The sequence below is a fragment of the Ursus americanus genome, chromosome 13, assembly GCF_024610735.1.
Source record: "Ursus americanus isolate L20-20 chromosome 13, mUrsAme1.1.p, whole genome shotgun sequence".
NCBI lineage: Eukaryota > Metazoa > Chordata > Mammalia > Carnivora > Ursidae > Ursus > Ursus americanus.
In genome coordinates this window covers 66,292,894-66,316,758 of record NC_142139.1, presented here as the reverse complement: position 1 = coordinate 66,316,758, position 23,865 = coordinate 66,292,894, and the positions used below count along the sequence as shown (strand labels likewise).

Genomic DNA, 23,865 nt, shown 5'->3' with positions numbered 1-23,865 from the left:
CAATAGCTAATACAGAATCACAATACATGAAACAAACAAACAAAAAAACCCTCAGAATTTTATTAGCATGTATTTATTTTATAACTTCATGTTTATAACATTTTACTTTGTATACTGTCAATCACTGAGAACAATGAGGCCATTTTCATGAATACAAAAAAACCAAGAAATCAGGGTGTACTGGATGACAACTGTATCATTTTCGTTGGACAGTACTGAAAAATTATAACTTAGAAATGATCACAAATGGTACCTTTTTAAAAATGCTTTTCTTACAATCTCAGGATATTCTTCCATTAAAATTATCCACAATCACTAAGAATAATTTGTTGTTTCCAAGTCAGATCACTGACAACAGTCAACAGCTGCTGGCACACTTATCACAGAGATAACAGACAGCAAGCACTCAAACGTACCAGAGGAGCTAAAATGGTTTCTAATGCAATGTTGTTACAACTTGACTCACAGATTATATATTTACTTGTTACTGCACCACTGTTAGAACAATAAAGAGAGCATGCGTTGAACATACAATAAGTATCATGAAAATCATGAATCTTGATGTATTGAAGCCTTTCTATGTTCCAGACATCATGCTAAGTGATTCAAAGGCATTACGTCACTGGAGCCTAACAACAACCTGATTCTCTTATGTTCCCATTTTCCCAAAGACGAAACTGATGTTTAGAGAAGTTTGTTGTATACAAAAAGCTACCATGATGCTATATATTAACTAGCATTTAACTGAATGGTGCTCATTTGTGCTCCATGAGCACACATGACATCACAGGGCATGCATGGACATGATTTAAACACCTGTGAGGTGCCATAACTTCTTTAATCTTTGAACAATTAAGAGAAGTCCAGATACGCACTCAGATATCACAAGGGAACCTTACTTCCAAGGTCTGCACCAAACGAGTCAATCTGGAAACGTAAGTGAGCCTGCGGGTGAATGCCAACGTGTGAGCAGTTGAATATCAACACACTTGAATCTACCTATTTCTCAGTAGAGATGTGGAGTTTAAAGATGGAACTGCTGAGAAATCTCTGCAGAACTGTGGAGCACAACTTGAAAATCACCATCATAGTGGTGGGAGGATTAGCAAGAGTCAGAGAGCTCGGACTTCTATCTCAGCTCTGCCACTTGTTAGCGTTTCCATATTGAGGAGACCACTTAATTCATCAGAGCTTCGTCTTCTCTTTAAAAAGGGCAAAATGATGCCCTACTGGGGTTGCTGGGTACATTAAACGAGGTATGTGTAAAACACCTGGGACACAATAGACCCTCAATAAATACAAGCTCCTTTCCTCTCCTCTGTCCCCTTTGTCGCCACTAAAAACTTCTCTGACCAGAACGGTCTGCTCTAACTCCAATCCTCACTCTGTAGCATGCCTTCCTGTAATGTCCACTTTCTCAAAGGTGTCTGGCACACTGTAGATCTCTTGAAGGCAGGGATTGGGCTGAGTCATCTGTGTCTTGAGGGCCTAACACAGTGCCTGGAACCGTCCACCTGACACCTAGCAGAGAAGTGGAGGAGTGCATCCCAAGTCAAGAAAAAGACACATCATGGCAGAGGTGGTGGCATTCATCTGGCAATGGCGCTTCTACTGGTGTGGTGACTTATAGGTTATTTAGCGTCTTCATTGCTGAGGCCACACCCTCAAGGAGGCGGTAAGCTCCGAGAGCACCGCCCATGCGCCTAGGTTTCGGATCCTTACCTCCTTGACCAGCGCCTCACACTGCTAGGTACTCAGAGGGAAGGTGCTGATTTGAGAAAGGAAATCACCTGACAAGCCCAAGAGCTTAGATTTTTAAATAGCTTACAAAAGATACTTTTCCCCTCACATCATTTCTCTCTTTTACGGTATATGGGTAAACTCTGGTCTACTTGGGAGACCTGAAGTGCCTCAGCTTCCTTCACGATTCCCACCTCATATTTGGAATTAAATCTGGCATTAATTCATCATCGATGTAGGGTCCAAGAAACTCTGGGATATTTTTTTCTGAGAAAGCAGCAGCAAGACCTGGCTCCCTGGCAAGCCTCGATTTCATTTGCCTACATTTAAGGACAAAAATAGCCACGCGGTCTCAGCCGGATAAAGCGAATGTCCCTAGGTGCGCTGGCTGGGGCTCCTGGGCTCAGCTGGTTTTTAGTCATCTGCCTCACGATCCCAGTGGCCATAGCCGTCCCCTTCATCTGGCTCTTCAGTATTCTCATTTTCAAAAGAGGCCTCTTCCTCCTCTTCCTCCCTGATTATCTTCATTAACTCAAGAAAGCTGGGAGGCGGGCCCTGATCCTTCAGTTCCCTCAGCCTGCACCAAAGGACCTCGCTAAGGCTGGCCCCCGCCATCACCTGCACCAGGCGGACCTGATCTGCGATATTCCTGGGGATGGCTTGTTTCTCCACTGCTCACCGGAGCAGTGTTTCCAACCGTAGCACATAGGCTGAGACCTTCTCCCCCTCCTCCTGATAGGTCTTCAGGCACTTCACCTGGGAGGCCCTGTGGCTCTCCAGGCTTCCAAACACTTGCTTAAATGCCTCCAAGCACTCTTCCACGCTGATAGCTGCGTTGTCCGCCTGCACTATATGCAGGAGGTCTAGGGCGGGGCCCCGCAGGCTTTCCATCAACCACCTTTTCTTTTTAGCCTCTGTGACCGGCCACTCTTTGACGATCTCAGTGGCTTGTTCCAACCAGATTTCAAAGGGCTCCTCCTCAGGGGCGGGCATGGCACTCCCTGAGAACACACTCAGCTTCCGGTATCTCATCGGCAGCAGAGGCTGCGGGGCATGTGCTATTGCCTGTCCCAACCAGTGAGCCAATAACTCCGGGGATACCCAGGGCGCGGTGGCCGGAGACACTCCCTCATGACCGAGGGCTCGGAACATCCCAGAGACCATCTGCCCCTCTTTTTCCAGAAAGAGGTTCAGTCGTTCAAGAAACTCGGTGTCCTGATTAGGGGTCTTAAAGATCACTTTCCAGATCCCCCCTTTTCCCCGAACCTCACTGGGGATCAGCGAGACATCAATATCCTCCAGAAGCTCTAATAAGACCGCATTGGCATTCTCCTGCTTCCTGAATATTTTGCCAAGCAGTCTATACCTGCCAAGAGCCTTCAAAGTCTCCTGGAGAACCTCCCGAATCTCAGCCTCATCACGGTCCACTGGTATCCCCATAACCATCAGGGATTTCTGTTCATCCACACTCATGATTCTGCACCAGCTCTCCAACAATGCCAGCGCCATCGTCCGAGTAGTCGCTCACTCTAACTCTATGGCTACCAGTTAGTCCGTGGTGCAGATAGACGCTGCCTTAGGACTCAGAATATCCTGGGCGAGCTCCTGAACTTCTACTCCACCCGTAAAGGGGTCCCAGGCCACTCCCACAGCAGTCCCAAAGTCTTCTGGACCAATAACCCTTCCTTGCCCAGGGGCAAGAACTCAGCACTTCCAGTTAGGTCTCTAGCCCTGACCCAAGGTGGCTGGTTGGTATGTCGGTGATGACCACGCCACTGCCTGTGACTGGCTCTGCGGTCCGGGGGCTGCTGCTGCTCTCTCCCCAGTGCTAGCAGCCACATGGTGGTGTTGACCCTTCTCCGACTGCCCGAGGCACCTGCAAGAGCTGCTTCTGCTGCTCTCCCTGTCTTTGCCGCCTCACCTCACCTCTCCTCTGCTAGTCACAGGGAAAGGCCTCCACTCTGGCACCCAAAGCTCCCGGAGAGAAGTGTCCCAGCAGGGTGGCTTGGACTCCTAGCGAAACAATGGTCAGTTTTACCACACACACAGCCCTCTCCTTCCCGGGGAGCATCGCGCTTCGGTTCAGGAGGAAGTGGGGGTAAACCAGGGGTTCTGTCCCACATTGGATTTGCATCTGCCCCACTCTGTCAGACCTCTTCTTTGCTTAGAGTGACTTTTTTCTCTTGGGGACACTCCTGCAATCTGGCTTCCCCACCATTTGCTCATCAGGCATGCCAATAATGTCTGAGCCCCAGCTGTGGAAAGGACTGGAGATTTTCCCCACGTGAAGAACGGAATCAGTTGTACCTAGATACCTGTGCATGTGTTCCAGTTGTTCCGTGAGAGTCACGAGCTTATTTAGTCAGCTTCTAGAAAAGGAAGATGTCACCCAACTCCACACAATGGTGTGTCTGGGTCTTTCTTAGCTCCAGCCAAGCCAAGCTGCCCTGTTACACATAAATAATAATAATATATATTTATGGCTTGATGATATCCAGTGATGACTGTTAATGCACTTATTAAAAAAATATGACAATCCTTTACAATTTAATTATATCTACTGAACGGTATTGAATTGTTGCATTTCTTTGACTAAAAAATCCATTTAGAAATCACTCAAACATTTAAAACCAATTTAATGTAGATATACTAGTTTAACTTATATACCAGACTATACTATAGGCATAACAATTTAGTATAGGTTTAACAATTTTTTTAAAAGATTTAATTTATTTATTTGAGAGAAAGAGCGCATGAGAGAGAGAGCACAAGCAGGGAAGAGGGCCAAAGGGAGAGGGAGAAGCAGACTTCCCACTGAGCAAGGAGCCCAATAAGGAGCTCAGTCCCATGACCCTGGGATCACGACCTGAGCCAAAGACAGACACTTAAGCAACTGAGCCACCCAGGTGCCCCTAGGTTTAACAATAATAAAAAAAAAATCCAAATAAGTTAAACTTGGAATTATGAATTCTCTTCTGTTATGTGTGGGCAGGCTTTGCAAATGCACAACTAGGTGTTTCTTTTGCTATGAATGTTAAAAATGCTTCATAACATTTAAGCTTGAATGGGTCATCGGAGGAAAAAGAAAAACAGGAAGCACATCTGTGGAGAGTGGTGGAGACCAGGGGATGGAGAAAGGGAAGAGTTCCTACCGTCTCCAGTTACTGCCATGAGATGTGTGTTAAGGGGCTACAAATATTCTTCCATAGGCCTGAAAAATCACCATCAGTCCAAATGGGGTCCATATGCCACAGATGTCAGTCTGCAGCTATAGCGGCAGCTGCTCCTGAGTCCTTCTGGAAGGTGCTGAAGGCCTGGGGTGTGCCAGGGGGCCAGGAGGGCAAAATGCTGGATCCGACCTTCAGCCAGCAGCCCCAGGGATCTGAACCCAGGGGCCTCTCCATGCCGCACTTTCCCTTCTATGATATAGGGGTAACCTTCCGGCCCTTGTTATATTTAGAGGAACAGGAGATGTAAAAAGGCATTGAATGCCCGGAAAGAAACATCTCCAGGGTCTACAAAATAACGGCCATGCTGAGGTTAGGCTACCTTTGGCTGGCTGCTTCTTCCAAAGGCGAGATCTACCTGCAATGGAAATGTTTGGACATGAAAAAAAAAGTAAAAATCTTGTATTTTCTCACGTAAAGATGGGATAAGTTGGAAAAGGAATAAGATTTTCAGCTGTAATTGTTGGATCATTTAGCTAGATAGTGACCTTGGCCAAAGCGCTTCAATCTCTCTAAATCTGTTTCCTGCTCTGGAAATGGGTGATGATAAAAGCACTCATCTCACGGGCTAGTTCTGGGTAGGAAACGGTGTAATTCGTGTGGAAGCACTTTATTCAAACGCCAAGCACATCTGGTGCGAAGTCCAAATGCCTGCCTCCGGTTCTCCCGGCCCCTCCACACAAATATTCCTCCCCTCTCACAGCCTCCTCTTCTCAGCCGGGTCCTCCTTCAAACCTGTCACAGTGGGCTCGTCTTCAAACTGTGACTGGTTGTCCTACAAACTGTGACTGGTTGTAAATTTAACTCCATTCCCCAAACTGTCCCTCACGATTGGCGGGGGGGGGGGGGGCGGATATCCGAACTTAATTCTTCCAGGGGCAAGGGCTGACAATGGGAATGGATCCTTGGTCACGCTGCCCTGCGCGACGGTCTTGCGGTATACAGCTTCTCCTAGCCCAAACCCACCCTGGTTACTGAGCATGCCCAGATCTCCCTCTCCAGCCGCCAAAGGATGGGCATCATTCCTGCAGGATTTTGCCACTATGGAAAGAGGGGCGGGGCTGTAATCGACCACAGGCAGGGACTGATACATGGAAAAAACCTGGGGACAGGAATAAGCAATGAAGGACTCTCAGAGACCGCGTTACCGGCACAATCAAAATGCCCCTTATCGCCCACCAACCCAGTAGTTATGGCTGATTTAGCCTCACATACACACTAAGTCCCACACACCTTTCCCCGGCGTGGCCTCAGAGAATTCAAAGCACAGTCACAGACTGCACCCCATCTCCTACCCCACCACTGAACTCGTGAGCACGCACTTTACATCCCAGGCACTTGGCGTCTGGCAACCTGGGAAACCCCGCGGCTCTGGCGCAGTGCGCAACGCGGGCGGGGGAATCGAGGCGGGGCACTCTGGGCGCCGAGAACGGCTGGAGACTTGGGGAGTGGGCTTCAATCCTTGTCTTGCCCCCCCCCCTTTTTTTTTTGCGAGGAAGGAGGGGCGGAAGATACCAAATCAAGACATTCTCCCGGGCCCTTCTGGTGCAGGGCGCAGTTACGGTACATGACGCCTTCGGGTAATAGAACAGGTCTCTACCCACTCTTACTACAAGTTGTCGTTCGGTGCCAGAATTTGCAGACAGCACTTTTTGCTACACTCCCACGGCGCGTAGACCTATGTCTTTATCCACACCCCCCCTCCGCCTTTGCTACGCCCCTCTGCATTTCTCCCCGCCATGCCAGGCGCCCCCCACCACTGTGGGTGCAGTGAGTGAGAACCTTTTCGTTTCAATCCCTGCGTAGCCGACCAAGGTCCCTGGGTAACAAGGTTTGGTATCCCGGGTCTCGTAAGGCCCCCACCTCTCCATATGGTCTGCGCAGCCCCTTCTCCATAGTCAGCTCCTTGCCCTCCCCCCGGGTGTCCAGGCGTCAGTCGGTTCGTCCCTCTTTCCCCATCCATCAGTTCATACCCTGGGTAAGGGGGAGGGAGTCCTCTCTCCGGTGGGCCCTCGCCCTGGCCCACCTCTGCAATGCGGTGGGGGAGAGGCTCCTGGGCCAGGCAGGTGGGGGAGAGGGGAGCAGAGACCAGGGGCTGCGCCCTCAGGTCTTCGCCCCTGCGTGCCCTGCCCCATACTTACACTGGCGCGGAGAGCGGTCAGCAGGCCCTGCGCTCCGCATCCATTAGCGGGTGGTCTGGCAGCTTCACTTCCGGAGCGCGGGGCTCTCGGCGCCCGGCCCTCCCCTCCCTCCAGTGCTCTAGGCTCGCCTACCCTGCGCCGCGCCCCGCCCCCGCCCCGCCCGCGCCTCCCTCCTCCCGCCGCTGCCAGGAACTGGCAGCCTCTCTGTTCGCGCTGCCGCAGCGGCCGCCCTCCCAGACCCAACTTTGCCGCTCGCGGGAGCTGGCGCGGCGGCGGGGGGCGTGGGCAGGGAGGGGAGAAAGCGGGGTCAGAGGGAGGGACCGGGAGGGGTGGGTCGCTCGCTCGCCAACCCTCCTTCCTTTCTGTACACCTTGCGGTAGGCAGAGAGCGGCAGCCTCGGCAGCAGCCAGGGGGTTTGTGCACAGAGAGGCCGATTTAGGGACCAGCAGACGGACGGACAGAGAGGACCCTCCCCGAGCTCCCGCGCCATGGCTGAGAGGAAGCAATCCGGGAAAGCGGCAGAGGACGAAGAAGTCCCTGCCTTTTTTAAAAACCTGGGCTCAGGCAGCCCCAAGCCCCGGCAGAAATTCTGTGGCATGTTCTGCCCGGTGGAAGGGTCCTCCGAGAACAAGACCATCGACTTCGACTCGTTGTCTGTGGGCCGGGGCTCGGGGCAGGTGGTGGCTCAGCAGCGGGACGTCGCCCACTTGGGCCCGGACCCGCAGCCGCCGTACTCCCGGCAGGGCCGGCGCGCCGGCGGGGAGCCATCTGTTGAATCGAGCCGGAAGGTGGAGATCCGGCGGGCCTCGGGCAAGGAAGCCCTGCAGAACATCAACGACCAGGTTGGTATGGGGGGGGGGTGATCGAGACGCAGGACCAGACGTGGGGTCGCCCCTCCCTCGCCCCCCTTCCAGCTCGGTGGAGATCCGAGGATCCCAGCGTGCCCACCGTCCTGCCTGTCTTGAATATTGCATCCTCAAATCTGTACATGCACCCCACCCTACTTGCCCCTTCTACGTACAGGGTGCGGGGAAGCTCGGGCTCGGCGGTGGGCGGCTCTGCTCCCACAAAGGCTGCCCGCGCCTCCCTGGGCCTGGGAGGTGGGGGGTGGGGGTAAAGGATGAACCGATCCCCGGTTGGGGTTCGTATGGTGGTGTGAGGGAGGGTTGAACCGATTCCATTCTTCTTAAATCCTTCCGGGAGGCTTCCGATTGCAGTTGTGGCTGGGTGCCCCACCCTTTTTTGATGCATCTCGGAGCGTGCAGTGGAGGGTTCGCGTGCAGGCCCGAAGGCTCCCCGGGGTTCGGGGGGGCGGGGGCTTCGACAGCCGCTCCCCGCCGCGCCCTGCGCGCTCTCCCACGATACCTTCTCGGGCGCCCTCGGCGCTCGCGTCCGGAGCTCGGAGGCCAGGACCATGGTCAGCGCCTCCGCGGACCGCCTGGGAGGATCTCCTCGCCCTGACTACTGTTCGCCGCCACATGAAACGAGGGAGGCTGTGGAGTAACCCAAGGAACCCGAGACGCTCCAAATAGCCCATGTGGAGAACAAAGTTCCGCTAAGTATCTCAGCAAGGGCTTCCCAGAGTGCTCCCCCCGCCACTATTTGGGAGGTGCTTTGGGAATGGAGACTTATTGGATTATGTTCAAAGGGTGAAAAGAAAAGAAAAGGGGAAAATCCCTCACATTTTGAATAGATTGTCAAAGATGGACCAGACTCCCTATACCGTGTTAATGGAGAAACAAAGAAGACCAATTTGGCAATCCTTGATTTTAGAAAATATTTGTTATCTCTGGCCATTGCGAACAGTGTGCATTTTAAGTGCAGTAGTCTTCTCACACGTTTTTTTCTGTATCAGGGTGACCTTCATACTTGTGTGTTTTTTCCCCACATCTTTAATTTCTCAACCGATAAATTACAGTGTGAAATATTTTAGCACTTGTTTGCTGTTTCTTTCCCATGCCCACTGGTGAAGAGGAGAAATCAGTCAATGATTGATTATTGAATACCTATTGTGTGCCTTGCCTTGTGGGGCAGGGAGAAGGTTAGCTATAAAAAGTTCAAGGTGATTTCTTCTTAAGGGGCTTTCAGAGTAGTTGGGAGTGGTCTATACATATTCCCTGAGTGATTCCACCAGCATTTATTTAGTATGCAGGTTGTGTGCTTACACCGAATGCATGGAGAACAATTAAAGAGTTGGTGATAATGGCTGGAACGCGTTGCCGTTTCCTGACAAGGCATAGAGATTTGCAACTTTTGACTTTTATTGCAACAATTCTAGGAAAGATAAACCACTTATTGCCATTTTCAAAAGGTAGGGCAATTAATTACTTGATTCCTCCTCCCCCTGCTCTGTCCTTGGATTTATTCATATGGGTGGTACCTGTTATCCGTATTGCACTATGAGTCAACCCGAAGAACTTAATCCAGAAAAGTCACCTGAATTCAAGTGATCAGACAACAGAGGCAAAAGTTTTAAATAATGTAGCTAATATTGAACCACAAGTTAGTGTGAAATAGTTTCCCACGTGAATAAATTGGATGGGGGCCAAACCATGATCATACAGCATCATGGTTGTGTGAGTATCCTCATCTTTAACAATTTGTGCTGGTAATCCTAATGTCCTAGAGGGAGCAGAAAAATGCCTCGAGATAAGGAAGGGATTATTTTTAAATGGCAAATCAGGGGGCAGAGTTTGAGAATAGCCACCAGAATGGCAGTGAATTAAAACTCAGGTTTGAAAGGCGAAGTTTCACTGGGTTGAATAATACATCTCTTTTCCTGTCCATTTGGAAGCTTAGGTGTTTGATCATCAGCTTCTTGTTTGAACACTCTCTGATTTTAATAGACATTCGAAATTGTAGACCTAGGGTGCATGGAGGGGGAGATTTGGAGAGGAAATACCCAACCAGAACCCCAGCCATTTTTAGCCTCCACAAATCCACATTTGCTTTAGTTGCCCATTTATTAGCAACAGAGGATGATTCCTTCCGCTTGGTTTTTCTGCAGTCTTCCCTGAATTTTCATTCAGTCTTGCCTTATCACATAAGGGCTGTTCCTATGGGATTGTTTTCATTCATGACTAAGAGCACTTACCAAGATCAGTACTTACAGTGGTTGAATATTTCATGCCTATACAAGAGAGAAAAGGTATTTGGTGTGTGTGTGTGTGTGTGTGTGTGTGTGTGTGTGTGTGTGTAGCAATGGTGATTTTCAAAGGCCCAGTTGGGCCCACCATTTTGATTGACTTGAGTAGCCGTCACTTAATTTTCAGCTAATGAGCAATGTGACTGCCAGCATCTCAGTGCACTCCTGTCTGAAGCCCTGGGACAGAGAGAGGAGGAAAACTAGAGCGAGTGGGCCCTGGGGCCCCTGACTTGCACATTTCCTCCCCTGAATCTGTATTTATAGGTATTGTTAATCTAGGGTTGGTCAGAAGTGGCTTTGTCCACCTGTTGCAGGGGGTCTGCTGTTCCTCTAGCAAGGCTTTGGGAAGGAGGGAACAGGCTTCCTCAACCCAGATGCCATGTGGTTTGTGGGACATGGATGTGTGCTTTTGCATTTACAGGTGCTAGTAGGTAATCACCAGAAAAAAACGGGTGTGGCTTGGGCTGGGATGTTAGGTTTCGGTGAAGGGAAAGAGCCAGAATAGTGAATATGACTGAGGAAAGCTACCTCTTTGCTGTCTTTTCCTTTGTGTCCTTGGTGAGGTCCACTCTGGGCTGCAGTGAGGTTGTATTGGTTACCATCTGTGAAGGACTCTGAACATCTTGGAAGAGAGAGCAGAAGGGCAGTATTATTGGCCTAATTCCCCCTTGCCAGGGCCTAGGGGTCCCTCAGCCTCCTCCCTTCCTCTGGAATTCCTTCTATTCTACCTCAGACACAGTTTAGTCAGGGATGCTGGATCATGAGCATTTCTTCCAAAGGTGCTCCCAGGCCCTTCCTCCCATAGCAAACCTGTGTGACTGGGGAGTGATTCTCCATTTCTCCAGGGCAGGTGCCAGTGAGTGAACTATATAGGAGTTCCACTGAATTTGACAAAATTCCCAACTCTGTAAAATGCTTTTTGATATTCTCTGTCATTGTGTTTCCCCCCATCCCCTCTCCAAGTTGATTAACTCCCAGCCCTAGGTGCCCAGTGACCCTGCTGCCCTCTTACTGTTCAGTGCCCCCCTTACCCCATCCCGATGGTGATGCCCATTCTAGATCTTTCTTCCTTTAAAACAACAAGTTCTGAAATCACTCTTCTCCTATGCCCTCACTTCTCCCGTTCAAAATCCCTTCCTTGTGTTTATCTTAGCTAGAAAGAAATCCCAATGATTGAAGGCTTCCATCTGTTATGTGAATGACCGATATGTAGGTTGTCCCTAGAGATACTTGTTTGATAGTAGGCTAGCTTGTTCAACAAAATGAACATCTAGTTACCCAGATAGGTGGTAGAGATTTGGCTGGAAGCCAAGAACAAGGGCATTCATTTGATAGTTTACAGGCCACGTTCTTTCAGAAGAAGAGACACAAATACGAACATTTGTATGTTCAGGATTCCAAAAAGCCTAAGACCCATCTGGGATCAAAATGAAGAGAAGGAAATGGTGATAATCCATAATTATTGGTTGCCCTTGATTTCCCAAGTGATTATGTAACTAATCATATAATTCGTTAAAATAAAAAAATAATTGTGGTGAAATACACATAACATACAATTTATCTTGATCATTTTTAAAACTACAATTCAGTGGTGTAAATATACTCCTATCGTTGTGTAATCAGTCTCCAGAACTTTTCGTCTTGCAAAACCGGAACTCTGTGCCCATTAACCACCAACTCCCCATTTCCCCTCCCCCCAGCTCCTGGTACCTACCATTTTACGTTCTGTCGCTATGAATTTGACTACTCTAGGTACCTCCTATAAGTGGAATTGTACAGCGCTTATCTTCTTGTGACTGGCTTACGTCACCTAGCAAAATGTCCTCAAGGTTAAACCATGTTCTAGCATGTGACAAGACTTCTTTCTTTTTTTAAGGTTGAATAATATTCCTATAATTAGTTAAATTTTAATAAGTCATTGATGATTGAAAATTTGTTGCACAATTAATAGATCTGCAATGAATTAATTGTGGAGGAAGTAAGAAGGGTTACATTGGGCATGAAATAGACTCCTCCAGCCTGAGGCCCGAGATCTGAATAGAAGAAAACTCTCACCAGCTAAACAGCCTCTATCAGCTGTCCCTCTTGTGGCTCAACGGTGGAGGAGAAAATTGCTATCATTGAACCTCCAGTGGCAACATCTGGTTGAATGTTGCATAGTTCACAAACTCGTGGGCCTTGGGAGTCAGGAATGGGCTGGGCATTTTCCTACCCTTGGTAAAGATAAGCCAGTTTTTCTTGTGGGTCCTTTGGTTCCCTCTCTTTCTTTCTTGAGAAAGAAGGGAGAGTCAGAATTGATCATGGAGTTGAATGTAAGCTGCCATTGAATGTCAGAGCTTGAAAGAGACCTAATGATGATTTAATCACTTCATTCTAGCAGTGAAGAAAGGGATGCCCAGGAAACATCGTGCTTTGTCCCGTGGAATTCAGGTGATGGTTTCAGGGTTAGGATGAGGCCTCTCACTGCCCAGTCCCACTGCAGTCCTATACCATTAAACCTTGTTATTTTGGTAGCATTATATGATTCTAGAATGTACGTTTACATTCTAGATCCTATATTTAGAATGTGTAGAATGTATTATTTTGGAACTTGCCTCAACACCTTCTGATATTAGCATTTTCCCTTTATGTAAGTAAGGACACTGAGATTTAGTGATATTTACTGACCAGTCCCAAGGTCTTGCTCTTTAGTAAGTGTATGACCTAGGATTTGAACCAAGGTTTCCTGACTCAGTGCTGTATTTCTTTTTTTTTTTTTTAAGATTTTATTTATTTATTTGAGATAAGAGAGAGAATGTCAGTGGCGGGGAGGGGCAGAGGGAGAGGGATAAGCAGATTCCACGCTGAGTGTGATCCTGACGCAGGGCTCGATCCCACGGCCCTGAGATCATGACCTGAGCCGAAATCAAGAGTCCGACACTCAATCGACTGTGCCACCCAGGCGCCCCGTCAGTGCCATACTTCTTGCAATGCACCATTCTGTGGCTCCATTCCACTGTCAGAGGTAGTTAGTGAGCTTAAAGGTACATTTTAGTTTTTCAGGCAAAATATTTCATATCCCATTAGAATTCATATGTTCTATGGGGTAGGCCCTGTGCTAAATGCTTTCTGTGTGCTATCTTATTAATCCTAAGGTAATTCTATTAAGTAGGTGCTACTATTACCCTTATTTTGCAAAAGAAATATCTGAAGGTAAAAAACTTGCAAAGCAACTTGCTAACTAAAAGCCAGGGGCAGGATTTGAACCCAGGTCCATGTGACTAAATAGCCTTTTAATCACTATGATGTACTGAATTGTTCTCTATATTAATTATTCTTTTCTCATATTATCTCCAAAGAATTAACTATTACAAGATAGTTCTGAGTGCCTACCTTTGCTTGTTTGTTTTCTGTTTTGCAGTGTACTCTTTGAAGCCATTTATAAAAAGGACTGTTGATCTGTCTTTATGAATGTGCCCTAAACTGCTGATATTCTGTCCATCATTTTTTTAACACAAGAAATATCTTCAGATATCACTGGGACACAGGCCAAATCTGACAGTGTGAATGACATGCTTTTCTAAGATTAGAGCAATGTGATGACAATGTGATTTTTCTACTTGATGTAAATCATGAACTACAAGCAAATAATGAGGGAACCATCAATAAAAAACATTGGCGGATGGGCTGATGGACACTTTAATTTGGTTGGCTGCAGCCTGTGGCAAAGGCTGGTAGCGCAGGCCACGAGCTGCACACAGACAGTGCCTTGAAGGGGAAGCATTTGGCCTTGAAGATGGTGGCTTGGGGTGTGTTTTTGAGACACGTACAGGCAGCCTGCCTGGTCTCTGATTTCAAGGCAGCTCTCTGGTGGAAAGAACGCTGAACGAGGAGTCAGCTCTGTTGTTCACTATCTAAGCCACCTGCACAGTCACCTAACCTGAGCTGTCATCAGGCGGGGCCTTAATCTCTAAGACTCCTTCTCTCATTTCCACTAAAGGCTCTGAAAGAAAGCGATGCTGTCCCCAGCTGTTCTTTCTTTGTTTTTTTTCAAAATCGAGGTAAAATTCATATAACATCAAATTCTCCTTTAAACCATTTTTGTCTACAATCAATGACTTCTAGGACATTCACAGCATTGTGCAACCATTTAATTCCAGAACATTTCATCACTCCAAAAAGAAACCCCACATCCATTAAGCAGCTACTCCCCAATACCCTCTCACCCCAGCCTCTGGCGACCACAAATCCATGTTCTGTCTCCATGGATTTCCCTGTTCTGGACATTTTGCGTACATGGAATCCTACAACATGTGGCCTTTTGTGTCTGGCTTCTTTCACTCAGTGTAATGTTCTCGAGGTGAACCCACATGGTAGCATATGTCAGTCCTTCCTTCCTTTCCCTCACTGAACAGAATTCCATTGTTTGTATATATCACATTTCATTTATCCACTCACCAGTTTATGGACATTTGGGTTGTTTCCACTTTTTGGCTTTTATGAATAGTACTGCTGTTAACATTCTTTTACAAGTTTTGTTGAAACATATCTTTTCAGTTCTTTTAGGTATATACCTAGGAATGGAACTGCTGCATCATATGGTTATCCTGTGTTCAGTTTTTTGAGGAGCTGCCAAACTATTTTCCACAATTTTACTACCATTTTACATTTCCACCAACAATGTACAAGGGTTCCAGTTTCTTTCTGCACATCCTCCACAGCACATTGTTTCCCCCCTTTTTTTGGATTATAGCTAGCCCAGTGGTTGTGAAGTGGTATCTCCTTGTGGTTTTGATTTGCATTTCCCCAATGACTAAGGATTTGAGCAGCTTTTCGTGTGCTTGTTGGTCATTTGCATACCTTCTTCAGAAGAATGTCTATTTGAATTCTTTGCCACTTTTAAAAGATTGAGTTGTTTGTCTTTTTGCTGTTGCGTTGTATGAGTTTTTTCTTTAAGATTTTATTTTTAAGTAATCTCTACACCCAACATGAGGCTTGCACTCACAAACCCGAGATCGTGCTCTACTGACATAGGCAGCCAGGCACCCCTGCAAGTTCTTTATATATTCTGGATATCACATATATGATTTGCAAATATTTTCTCCCATATATTTTTTTAAAGATTATTTATTTATTTTAGACAGAGCACTTGTGAACAGGGGGAGGGGCAGAGGGAGAGGGACAGAGAGAATCTTAAGTAGGCTCCACGCCCAGCACAGCACAGAGCCCCACAGAGGGCTTGATCTCATGACCTTGAGATCATGACCTGAGCCAAAACCAAGAGTTGGGGGTGCTCAACTGCACCACCCAGGTGCCCTTAATTTCCTCCCATTCTTTGCGTTGTTTTTTTCACTTTCTTCATACGTGGCTTTTGATGCACAGAAGTTTTTGATTTTGATGAAGTCTGATTTATCTGTCTTTTCTTTTGTTGCTTCTGCTTTTGGTGTTAATATTATTTCTGGCTATCTCAAAACTACTGGATCAACTGAAATTTAGCAAAGAAGTTCCAGGGCCTCATTTCTTAGAATTATAATCATGTAACTAAATCCTGTTGCTTTATGGGAGTTTTGAAATTCATTTAGAATAGTATTTACAATAGGTCAGTATTCTTGAGTGTTTTGTGTACTGCCTAAGTCTGGTCTTTCTATTTTGTTGATCCTGTTCATATAAAGAAGTTTCTTTCCTGTGTGCATATTCACACATATATTTGGTATTTTATATATATATATAAAATATATATATATATATAAATTTATATATGCACATACGTTTTCAACTTCATTTATACATATTTTATATATAGATAGATATAGATAGATATATCTATATCTATCTATATATAAAACATACATGCATATATATATCTCCAGTGATTTGGGAGCAGCAGGGATGGTGTTGAGGAGGGCAATGACTAAGAAGCTGAATTTAGGAAAAAATAAATTTGAGAAAAGACTTGAATTTAATTTTTATTTTGTTTTATTTGTTTTTAGAAATAACATGACAGAGTACCATGTTTAATGTCGATAACAGTGATGAGCAATTTTTTTAAAAGAAAGAAATTCTTGATAATCTGATTATCTAGAAATAAACATTGATAACATTTTGGTGCAATATTTTTTTCCAGTCTTTATACTCCCACCAAAAATGAATGAGAAATACTGTTTTTCAGCATTTCTGATATCACTGGGTATTATCATTTTTATAGATATTTCCCAAATTTGTAGGTAACAACTGCTATCCTGCTTTTTGCCAATTTTCCTATTAAAGCATTCATATTTTAAACACTGATTTGTAAAAATTCTATATTCGAATGTATCCACTTCAATGTCAACTTGTTACACGTTTTTTTTCTTTTCTTTTTTTTTTTTTTTAAAGATTTTATTTATTCGACAGAGACAGAGACAGCCAGCGCGAGAGGGAACACAGGCAGGGGGAGTGGGAGAGGAAGAAGCAGGCTCCCAGTGGAGGAGCCTGATGTGGGACTCGATCCCATAACGCCGGGATCACGCCCTGAGCCGAAGGCAGACGCTCAACTGCTGTGCCATCCAGGCGCCCCCACGTTTTTTTTTTTCTTAGTTTGCATCTGATTTCATGTGGCCTTTATATTTTGACATCCAGATTTAAAATTTGAACTTAGATCAGTTTTCTTTTCTGATATATTCCTACCTTTCAAAATTATTATTTAACTTATATTTTCTTCTAAGACCTTTTTTGGATTCTGTGTTTATTTATATTTAAATCTTGCAATTAATTTTTCAGTACCTTGAAATATGGTATAACTTAATTTTCCAAATAGTCTGTTGTCCTATGACATTTAGTGAATAATTGATATTTCTCTACTTATTTTTTATGTACTCCACTTTTCCATATGTCTGGATATGAGTTTTGGCTTCCTGCTGTTTCACTGATCTGCGTTACTAATGTCGTGGCTCAATACTGCTTTAGTTACTGTTGCTTTTAAGTATTTTTACTTTTCTCATTTTTGCCAACATTCAACTGCATTTTCCATGAAAGATATTTTCAATTACAGAAACCTGGTATGATTTTTACCAGAATTATATGAAATTTATCTAGTGAACTAGAAGATATAATATTGAGATTGCAGGCCTTTCTGCCTAAGCTATAGTATGGACTTACTTTTTTTTTCCTCAGGTATTTTGTTCTATTCCTCTGAAATTTTTTGTTACATTTATTCCCAGTGCTTTGTTGTTATCATGAATATAATTGCCATTATATTGTGTAGTCTACATTCTGTGTGACTCTTGAGTTTTATATTAATTAATAATAGAGTACCTTATTCGACTTGCTCTAATATTTTCCAATTGATTCTCTTGGGACAGTTTTATTACCTAATATTACTTTTATGTCTTTTTTCACTGCCTTTACATATTATGTCTCTTCTGTGTCTGACTACATTGGTTAAAGCTTCTAGAAAAATGTTGGATAATGCTGGCAGTATTAGGCCTCCCTGTTTGATTTCTGACTGTAATGAGGCGGCCTCTATACCTTCACTATTGTTTGAGAGAGATACTTTCTGTCACGTTAAATAATCATTGAATTCCTACTTGAGCTTACTGGTAGCGTCCTTCAGCCAGCAACCCCCAGGAGCATGCTTGTGGTTGAATGAGCTGGGTTTACCATTTGCTATAACGGGGGAGAACACACACCGTGGAGAACCGTGGGGCATCTCTGTAAGAGGGTATTCGAGAGAGATTATCTGGGTTTCAGTGGGGTGATTTGGGGGAGGGTCCAAGGAAATGAGGTTTCCCTCCCGGCTGGGGCTGCTAAAAAAGAAGGCAATTCTATGATTTGTTATCCCAACACATCTTATCTGTATAAGGACAGATTAGACAGAGGCCGAGCTGTGATTGGGAAAGAAGCAGCAGGCACTTAGGGCAGTTAGGATAGGGGGATTTGGTACTTTCTGACTTGGACAATGTTTGTATTTTATCAGAAATGATGATGGAGGGGTCTCTTTTGTCTTGATCCATCATGGTCACTGAGTGGTCTGATGTTAATACTCTGTGAAATTTATGTTCAACAATACCCAGGCCAGCTCTTGGCAATTATTTTCTGTTTCTCAATATACTGTTAAAAGCAGGGTTTGATGTGATAGATCATCTGTTGTGTCTCCTGTCTGTCTGTTTTAGCAATATTTTCCTACCCTCTACTGAAGATGCCAAATAGTTTCTTGAGCGTTTTCCCCCCACCCCCCTCGGTACTTCCTATCCCTTGTTCTGTAATAATTTTTGGTAAGCTTGCTCCTTTTTAAAATTATGTTTTTACCTTCAGTTAAAGTGAGGTCCCATCAGAATCCATGCTTTTAGCAGAGGGGTGTGTGAACTGACTATATGCACCGTTGAATCTCCTTTACTAGGCTTATAGTTTGAGGCTTGATTCGAGCACCAGCTGCTTGTCCCAGTCCCATTTTCTGGAGCTGCGTTGGCAGACTTTGGCTTTCACACTCCAATTAAATTTCAAAAATAAATTTGGGGGAATAACCTAAGGGTTGCCAAATTTTTATGTTGCCAAAATAGGGACACTAAAGAACCAAACCAAACCAAACAGAAACATTACTACACGGTGTCATCTCCTAACATGAAGAACAATTTAGTGCCAAAACTATTGAAGGGAAAATAATTCTAGGATTTGAAAGTATGCATAAATTGAGCTTTCTCAAAAATTACATGTCTTGTCCTTATTTTTCTCACTTTGACCCAGGTGTGTGAACACTTTGCACCCGGCAGCCTGGCATCAGCTCCCAGACCAGCACTGGTGGAGGTGGTGTCTCTCTTGCTTCTCTTTGTCTGTCCTTTCCTGAGTAATCTCTTTCCAGAAGTTGCTATCTCTCTCTGTTGAGTAAAGTCTCACGGGCTACTATAGGCAGTTGTTTTCAAATGCATCTGGGATTTGTTACAACCAGGTATAGTGAGACACGAGACCTGGAAATGGCTGTCGTGAAGGAAGAGGTTTTTATCCTCATGGATCCCTAAGGGGACAGAGCATGTGCACAGGCCTACAAGGGGAAGCACCAGGGTTAGTTAGGAGACAATGGGATGAGGGAAAGACAAGGGTAAGTGCCCTTATTGTGGTTTCTGGGAAGGAATAGGCAAGGCAAGGAAAACAGGCTTAGTTTGGATCATTTTCGTGGGCCCTGGGGCAGAGGGGCTTTTCCTAGTAGTCTGAGACCTGGTGGTGGGGTGATTAGGGCAGGTGGACAATGGCCTTGAGTTTAAGTGCTTCAAAAAAGATGTAGATGGCTGTATGGGCTCTTGATTGATTCGTTTGCGTATGAAAGGTGCATTCCCAGGAGAGTCTAAGAATGTCGGAAATTGACTAGTCCTGCCAGGGGCAGTCTTTCCAGGGTCAGTAAAGCCCCGGATGTCCTAGCACCAGAAATACAAGGCATAGAAAGATGTGATTGAATACAATACTAGCTGGCAATAGTAGACCCAAGATTATTACGAGTTTCTGGACTAAGGTGTCTCTTGGTCTTAGGGTTACAGAATTACTGGGCACTACTGTGTTTGTACATTCTCCATTGGTATTTATTTGGAACGTTCTATGTGATTTCTGGCCCGATGCCTTCGCAAGTCTGGAAATCCATAATTTGACTTTTAAAAAGTCTGCGTATTCAGAGTTATAGTCACGATCACTGAAAGCAATGGAACCAACACCTGCTCATTCCACGGCTGGGCCTTTTTATTTATTCATGTAAACGAACTACATTTCTTATAGGGCGTATGATCATGCCCAAGCTGGTAATGAAGATAGCTAGGGAAAAAAAATCAACTGCAAAAACTCTCGTCTACAGTTCTGTGCCCTAAATCTCCTCCAGCTTCAATGACAGAATTAGCAAAAGCAGGATTTCGGGGCAGGATCAGCTTGACCTCCTGACCGTGAGTTCATCCAGGGCAGTGAGCGCGCTAATCACCGCATTATCACAGCTCCCTCAGCTTAACCACAGCACGTCTGCAAAAGGGTATCTTTGTAATGCTGTTCTTGAAATAACCTTTAACTGGTCTGCGGTATCCTACTGAAGGTGCAGACTCTGTAATTATCTTGCAGGATTCAGGAATTAAGCCCTGCATGGAATTACCCAAATCTGAAACCAGAGGAGGCAATGCAGAGATAGTCTACAAACTTCTCTAACCCAACAGGACCTTGGGCTTCTTTTAGAATTCTTTAATATTTAGCATTATCACCAATTGGTTCCTTTCCCTTCCTTCTGGCCGTTTAGTTAGGACAGAAGATGTACTTCTGTGAGTAAACCACGCCAGTGTTGTGTGTTACACACTCAGTTCTTAAGGTTTCCTTGAAAGTCGCTGGGGGACTTAGTGTGTAAAAGATTAGGGTGACTGTACATGTTACAGAGAGCCTCTTGGTTATACCAGATGGTGACTTCAAGCAAATCACCTGTTTCTTTTAGACCTGCTTTCTCACTTGAAAAGTGGGCATCAAAATAGTGACCTCACAGGTTACTGTGAAGACTGGTGGGTATCACATGCAAAATGCTTGGCCTGAGTAAGGAGATGGCCACGTGTATGAGTAATTAAAGCAGCATTTGGTGAGGTCCATAGCAAAGGTGCAGAAGCCCTGCTGTGGGAACGCTAAGGTGGGAAGGGTTTATTTTCTGTTAACCTATGCGACAAATTGCAAATGGACTTTGAATCCTTTCCAGTACAAAGACAAATACTTGACATCTTCTGTACACTCAGATCTTACACACTCTCCATCTACCTTCTGTCAGTGGTTGACTGATCTTTATTTACTGGGAGGCGGTGGGGGGAACAAGTCTTGAGAGAGGAACCCATGTATCTTCTTACCACTAAATATATCACCTATCACTTGTACTGTCCTGCCTTTCCTCTGCTCACAGCAGAAGAAAGGTCCCTACTGTGTCTCTGGCCATCCACTCACCTGTGACCTGAATACATCACTTCCTACCTCCTCAAACTGTCCACCCCCATCAGCTCTACTGCATCGTTTCTACCACTTACAAATGTCCTTTAACACCTCCATTAAAAACAGCAATAACAAAACTCACAGAATCCTCTCTTGATCTCACAGTCTCCCGCAGATCTATTATTTTTCTACTCCTTTTCTTAGCAAACTTTTCTAAAGTCTTATCTGTATTTGCTGATACTGTTTCTTCAGCTCCCAATCACTGTTTAGAAAATGAACTTTCTGGGGGCACCTGGGTGGCTTCAACTCTTGATTTCGTCTCAGGTCATGTTCTCAGAGTCATGAGATCGAGCCTGGCATTGGGCTCCACAATGAGCGTGGAGCCTGCTAAAGATTCCTTCCTCCCCCAGCTCGCATGCTCTCTCTCTCAATAAATAAATAAAATTTTTAAAAAATGAGCTTTCTGTACATTGCACAGAAATATATTATTAAACATAGAGATATGGCTAAAGCCCACTTCAACCACTCTCCCCATCCTGTCTCTCCCCCGACCAGAGGTCACCAAGATTTGTGGGTTGCCTTGTATCTCCCCAACCCCGTTTCCACCTATTTACACGTGTATATGTCCTTGCAAAAATGTGTAGTCTTATCTGTGTGTTTGTTTTACGTAAATGATACCACCCTGTATCAGCAATTTTTTCTTTTCTCTCTTTGTGTTTCAGAGGTCTGTGTTAGTATAAAAAAATTATATTAGTTCACATAAATTTATATTCTTTTAGCTTCTGATTCTATTAGTAATTGCTAATATTTATTGTGTGCTGACCATGTCCTATGTTTTACATGTGGTTATTTGTTGAGGCCTTTCAAGGACCCTGGGGAGTAGGATTTACTGTCTCCATTTAAAAAAAAAGATTTATTTATTTATTTTAGGGAGAGAGAGTGGGAGCAGGGGGAGGGGCAGAGAGAGAGGGAAAAAGAGAATCTTAAGCAGGCTTCCTGCCTAGCTCCAGCCTGTCGTGGGGCTGGATCTCACCATCCTGAGATCAGGACCTGAGCCAAAATCAAGAGTTGGCTGCTTAACTGACTGTGCCACCCAGCGGCCCCTACTGTCTCCACTTTAATGAGGAAACTGAGGCAGAAAGAGACTAACTTGCTTAATTAAGGGTATGTGCTCAGTAAATGATGACATTAGGGTATAAAATCAAGCACTTGGCTCCAGAGTCTGTGTTATTTTTTTTTTTAAGATTTTATTTGTTTATTCGACAGAGAGAGAGACAGCCAGTGAGAAAGGGAACACAAGCAGGGGGAGTGGGAGAGGAAGAAGCAGGTTCCCAGCATAGGAGCCTGATGTGGGGCTCGATCCCAGGACCCCGGTATCACGCCCTGAGCCAAAGGCAGACACTTAACGACTGAGCCACCCAGGCGCCCCATAGAGTCTGTGTTATTTATCGTGACATTGTTCTATAGTATGACTATACCATGGCTGATTTAGCCGGGTTTTTGTTGTTGTTTACAGTTTTTATTAATAATAAACAATACCTCAGTGAGCAGCTTGCACATGCTTGCTTGCTCGTGCAGGGCAGTGCATTTCTTGATGGTAGACACTGGAGAGGGAAAGTTCTGGGTCACGGGGTGAGCGCATTTAGCATTATTATGGATATTGTCAAATCCCCTTTCAGAGGGACTGTAGATGTTATATTCCCAGCAGCCAGATAGGAGCATACTTGTTTCCTTATCATTTCACCAAATTTTAAAAAATTTTGCAATTACACAGGTTAAAAATGGTATCTCATAAATTTCACTTGTCTTTTTCTTTTTTAAAAAGATTATTTATTTGAGGACAGGGAGAGAGAGAGAGGGAAGGGACAGAGGGAGAGGGAGAGGGAGGGAGAATCCCAAGTAGACTCCCCACTGAGCACAGAGCCCAACATGGGGCTAGATCTCACTACCTTGAGATTGCAAACTGAGCCGAAATCAGTTTCGGCTGCACCGTATCAGTAACCAGCTGCACCACCCAGGCGCCCCAATTTCACTTGTGCTAGTGGATGGAACATCTTTTCCTATGGTCACTGGTTATTTACAATGTTTCTTCCTATGGTCATTGGTTATTTACAATGTTTCTTTTATGAGCTGCCTGTTTATAATCTTTACCTCTTTTTCTGTGGGAATATTTGCCTTTTTCTTTTCGGTTTGTAAGAGTTTTCCTATTTTGGATACCACAGCTCACTACAGATCACTTCCATACGGCTTCTATCTCTACTAAAACTTGTTAAGGTCATAGTATCGTTTATATAGTGGCTTCAATAGATCCTTCTCTGTCATTATCTTACTCTGTAACTCAGTAGTTCCTATGACAACTGTGGTGGGTTTGAGACTATCTGGGCCGGTAAAGGAAAAACATGACCGCTAGATGGCAGTAGCACGCAACAGTCCTATTTGGGTGGGTCCTTTGACAGGTTGCCCGAAAGGAGAAATCGCTCATAGCAAGAGACCTTCCAGGGACAGAGGTGGAGCCACCACCCAGAAGGGGAAGCCGGCAAGGGAACTGCTGGGGGAGAGGGACATACTATGTGACGGGGTTGGGGTTTCCATGTCTCGGTGATGTTCCTCAGCGGCACGGTGGGGTGTCTGGGTCAGAAGGCTTCAAAGGGCAGCAGCAGCTTGGGGTTGTTTGCTTTATAGCTGTAAGTTTTGGTTAGCGATATTGGGTACAGTTTTGTGGAATCTG

At 45.2% G+C, this 23,865-nt stretch overlaps 2 protein-coding genes across 2 annotated transcripts; one reads left to right on the top strand and one right to left on the bottom strand.

Annotated features, from left to right (window-relative positions):
• Positions 1-38: 38 nt before the first annotated feature.
• Positions 39-3,328, bottom strand: PNMA2 (PNMA family member 2). The gene is given in 1 exon segment (XM_045774096.2): positions 39-3,328. A coding segment is annotated over 1 exon segment (1,095 nt). The 5' UTR covers positions 3,250-3,328; the 3' UTR covers positions 39-2,154.
• Positions 3,329-7,536: 4,208 nt separating this feature from the next.
• LOC148109113 (uncharacterized) lies at positions 7,537-8,640 on the top strand. Its single transcript, XM_087866418.1, has 2 exons — positions 7,537-7,950; positions 8,326-8,640. The coding sequence occupies exons 1-2, from the start codon at positions 7,597-7,599 to the stop codon at positions 8,638-8,640; spliced, it is 669 nt and encodes a 222-aa protein (XP_087722544.1). The 5' UTR covers positions 7,537-7,596.
• Positions 8,641-23,865: the final 15,225 nt, after the last annotated feature.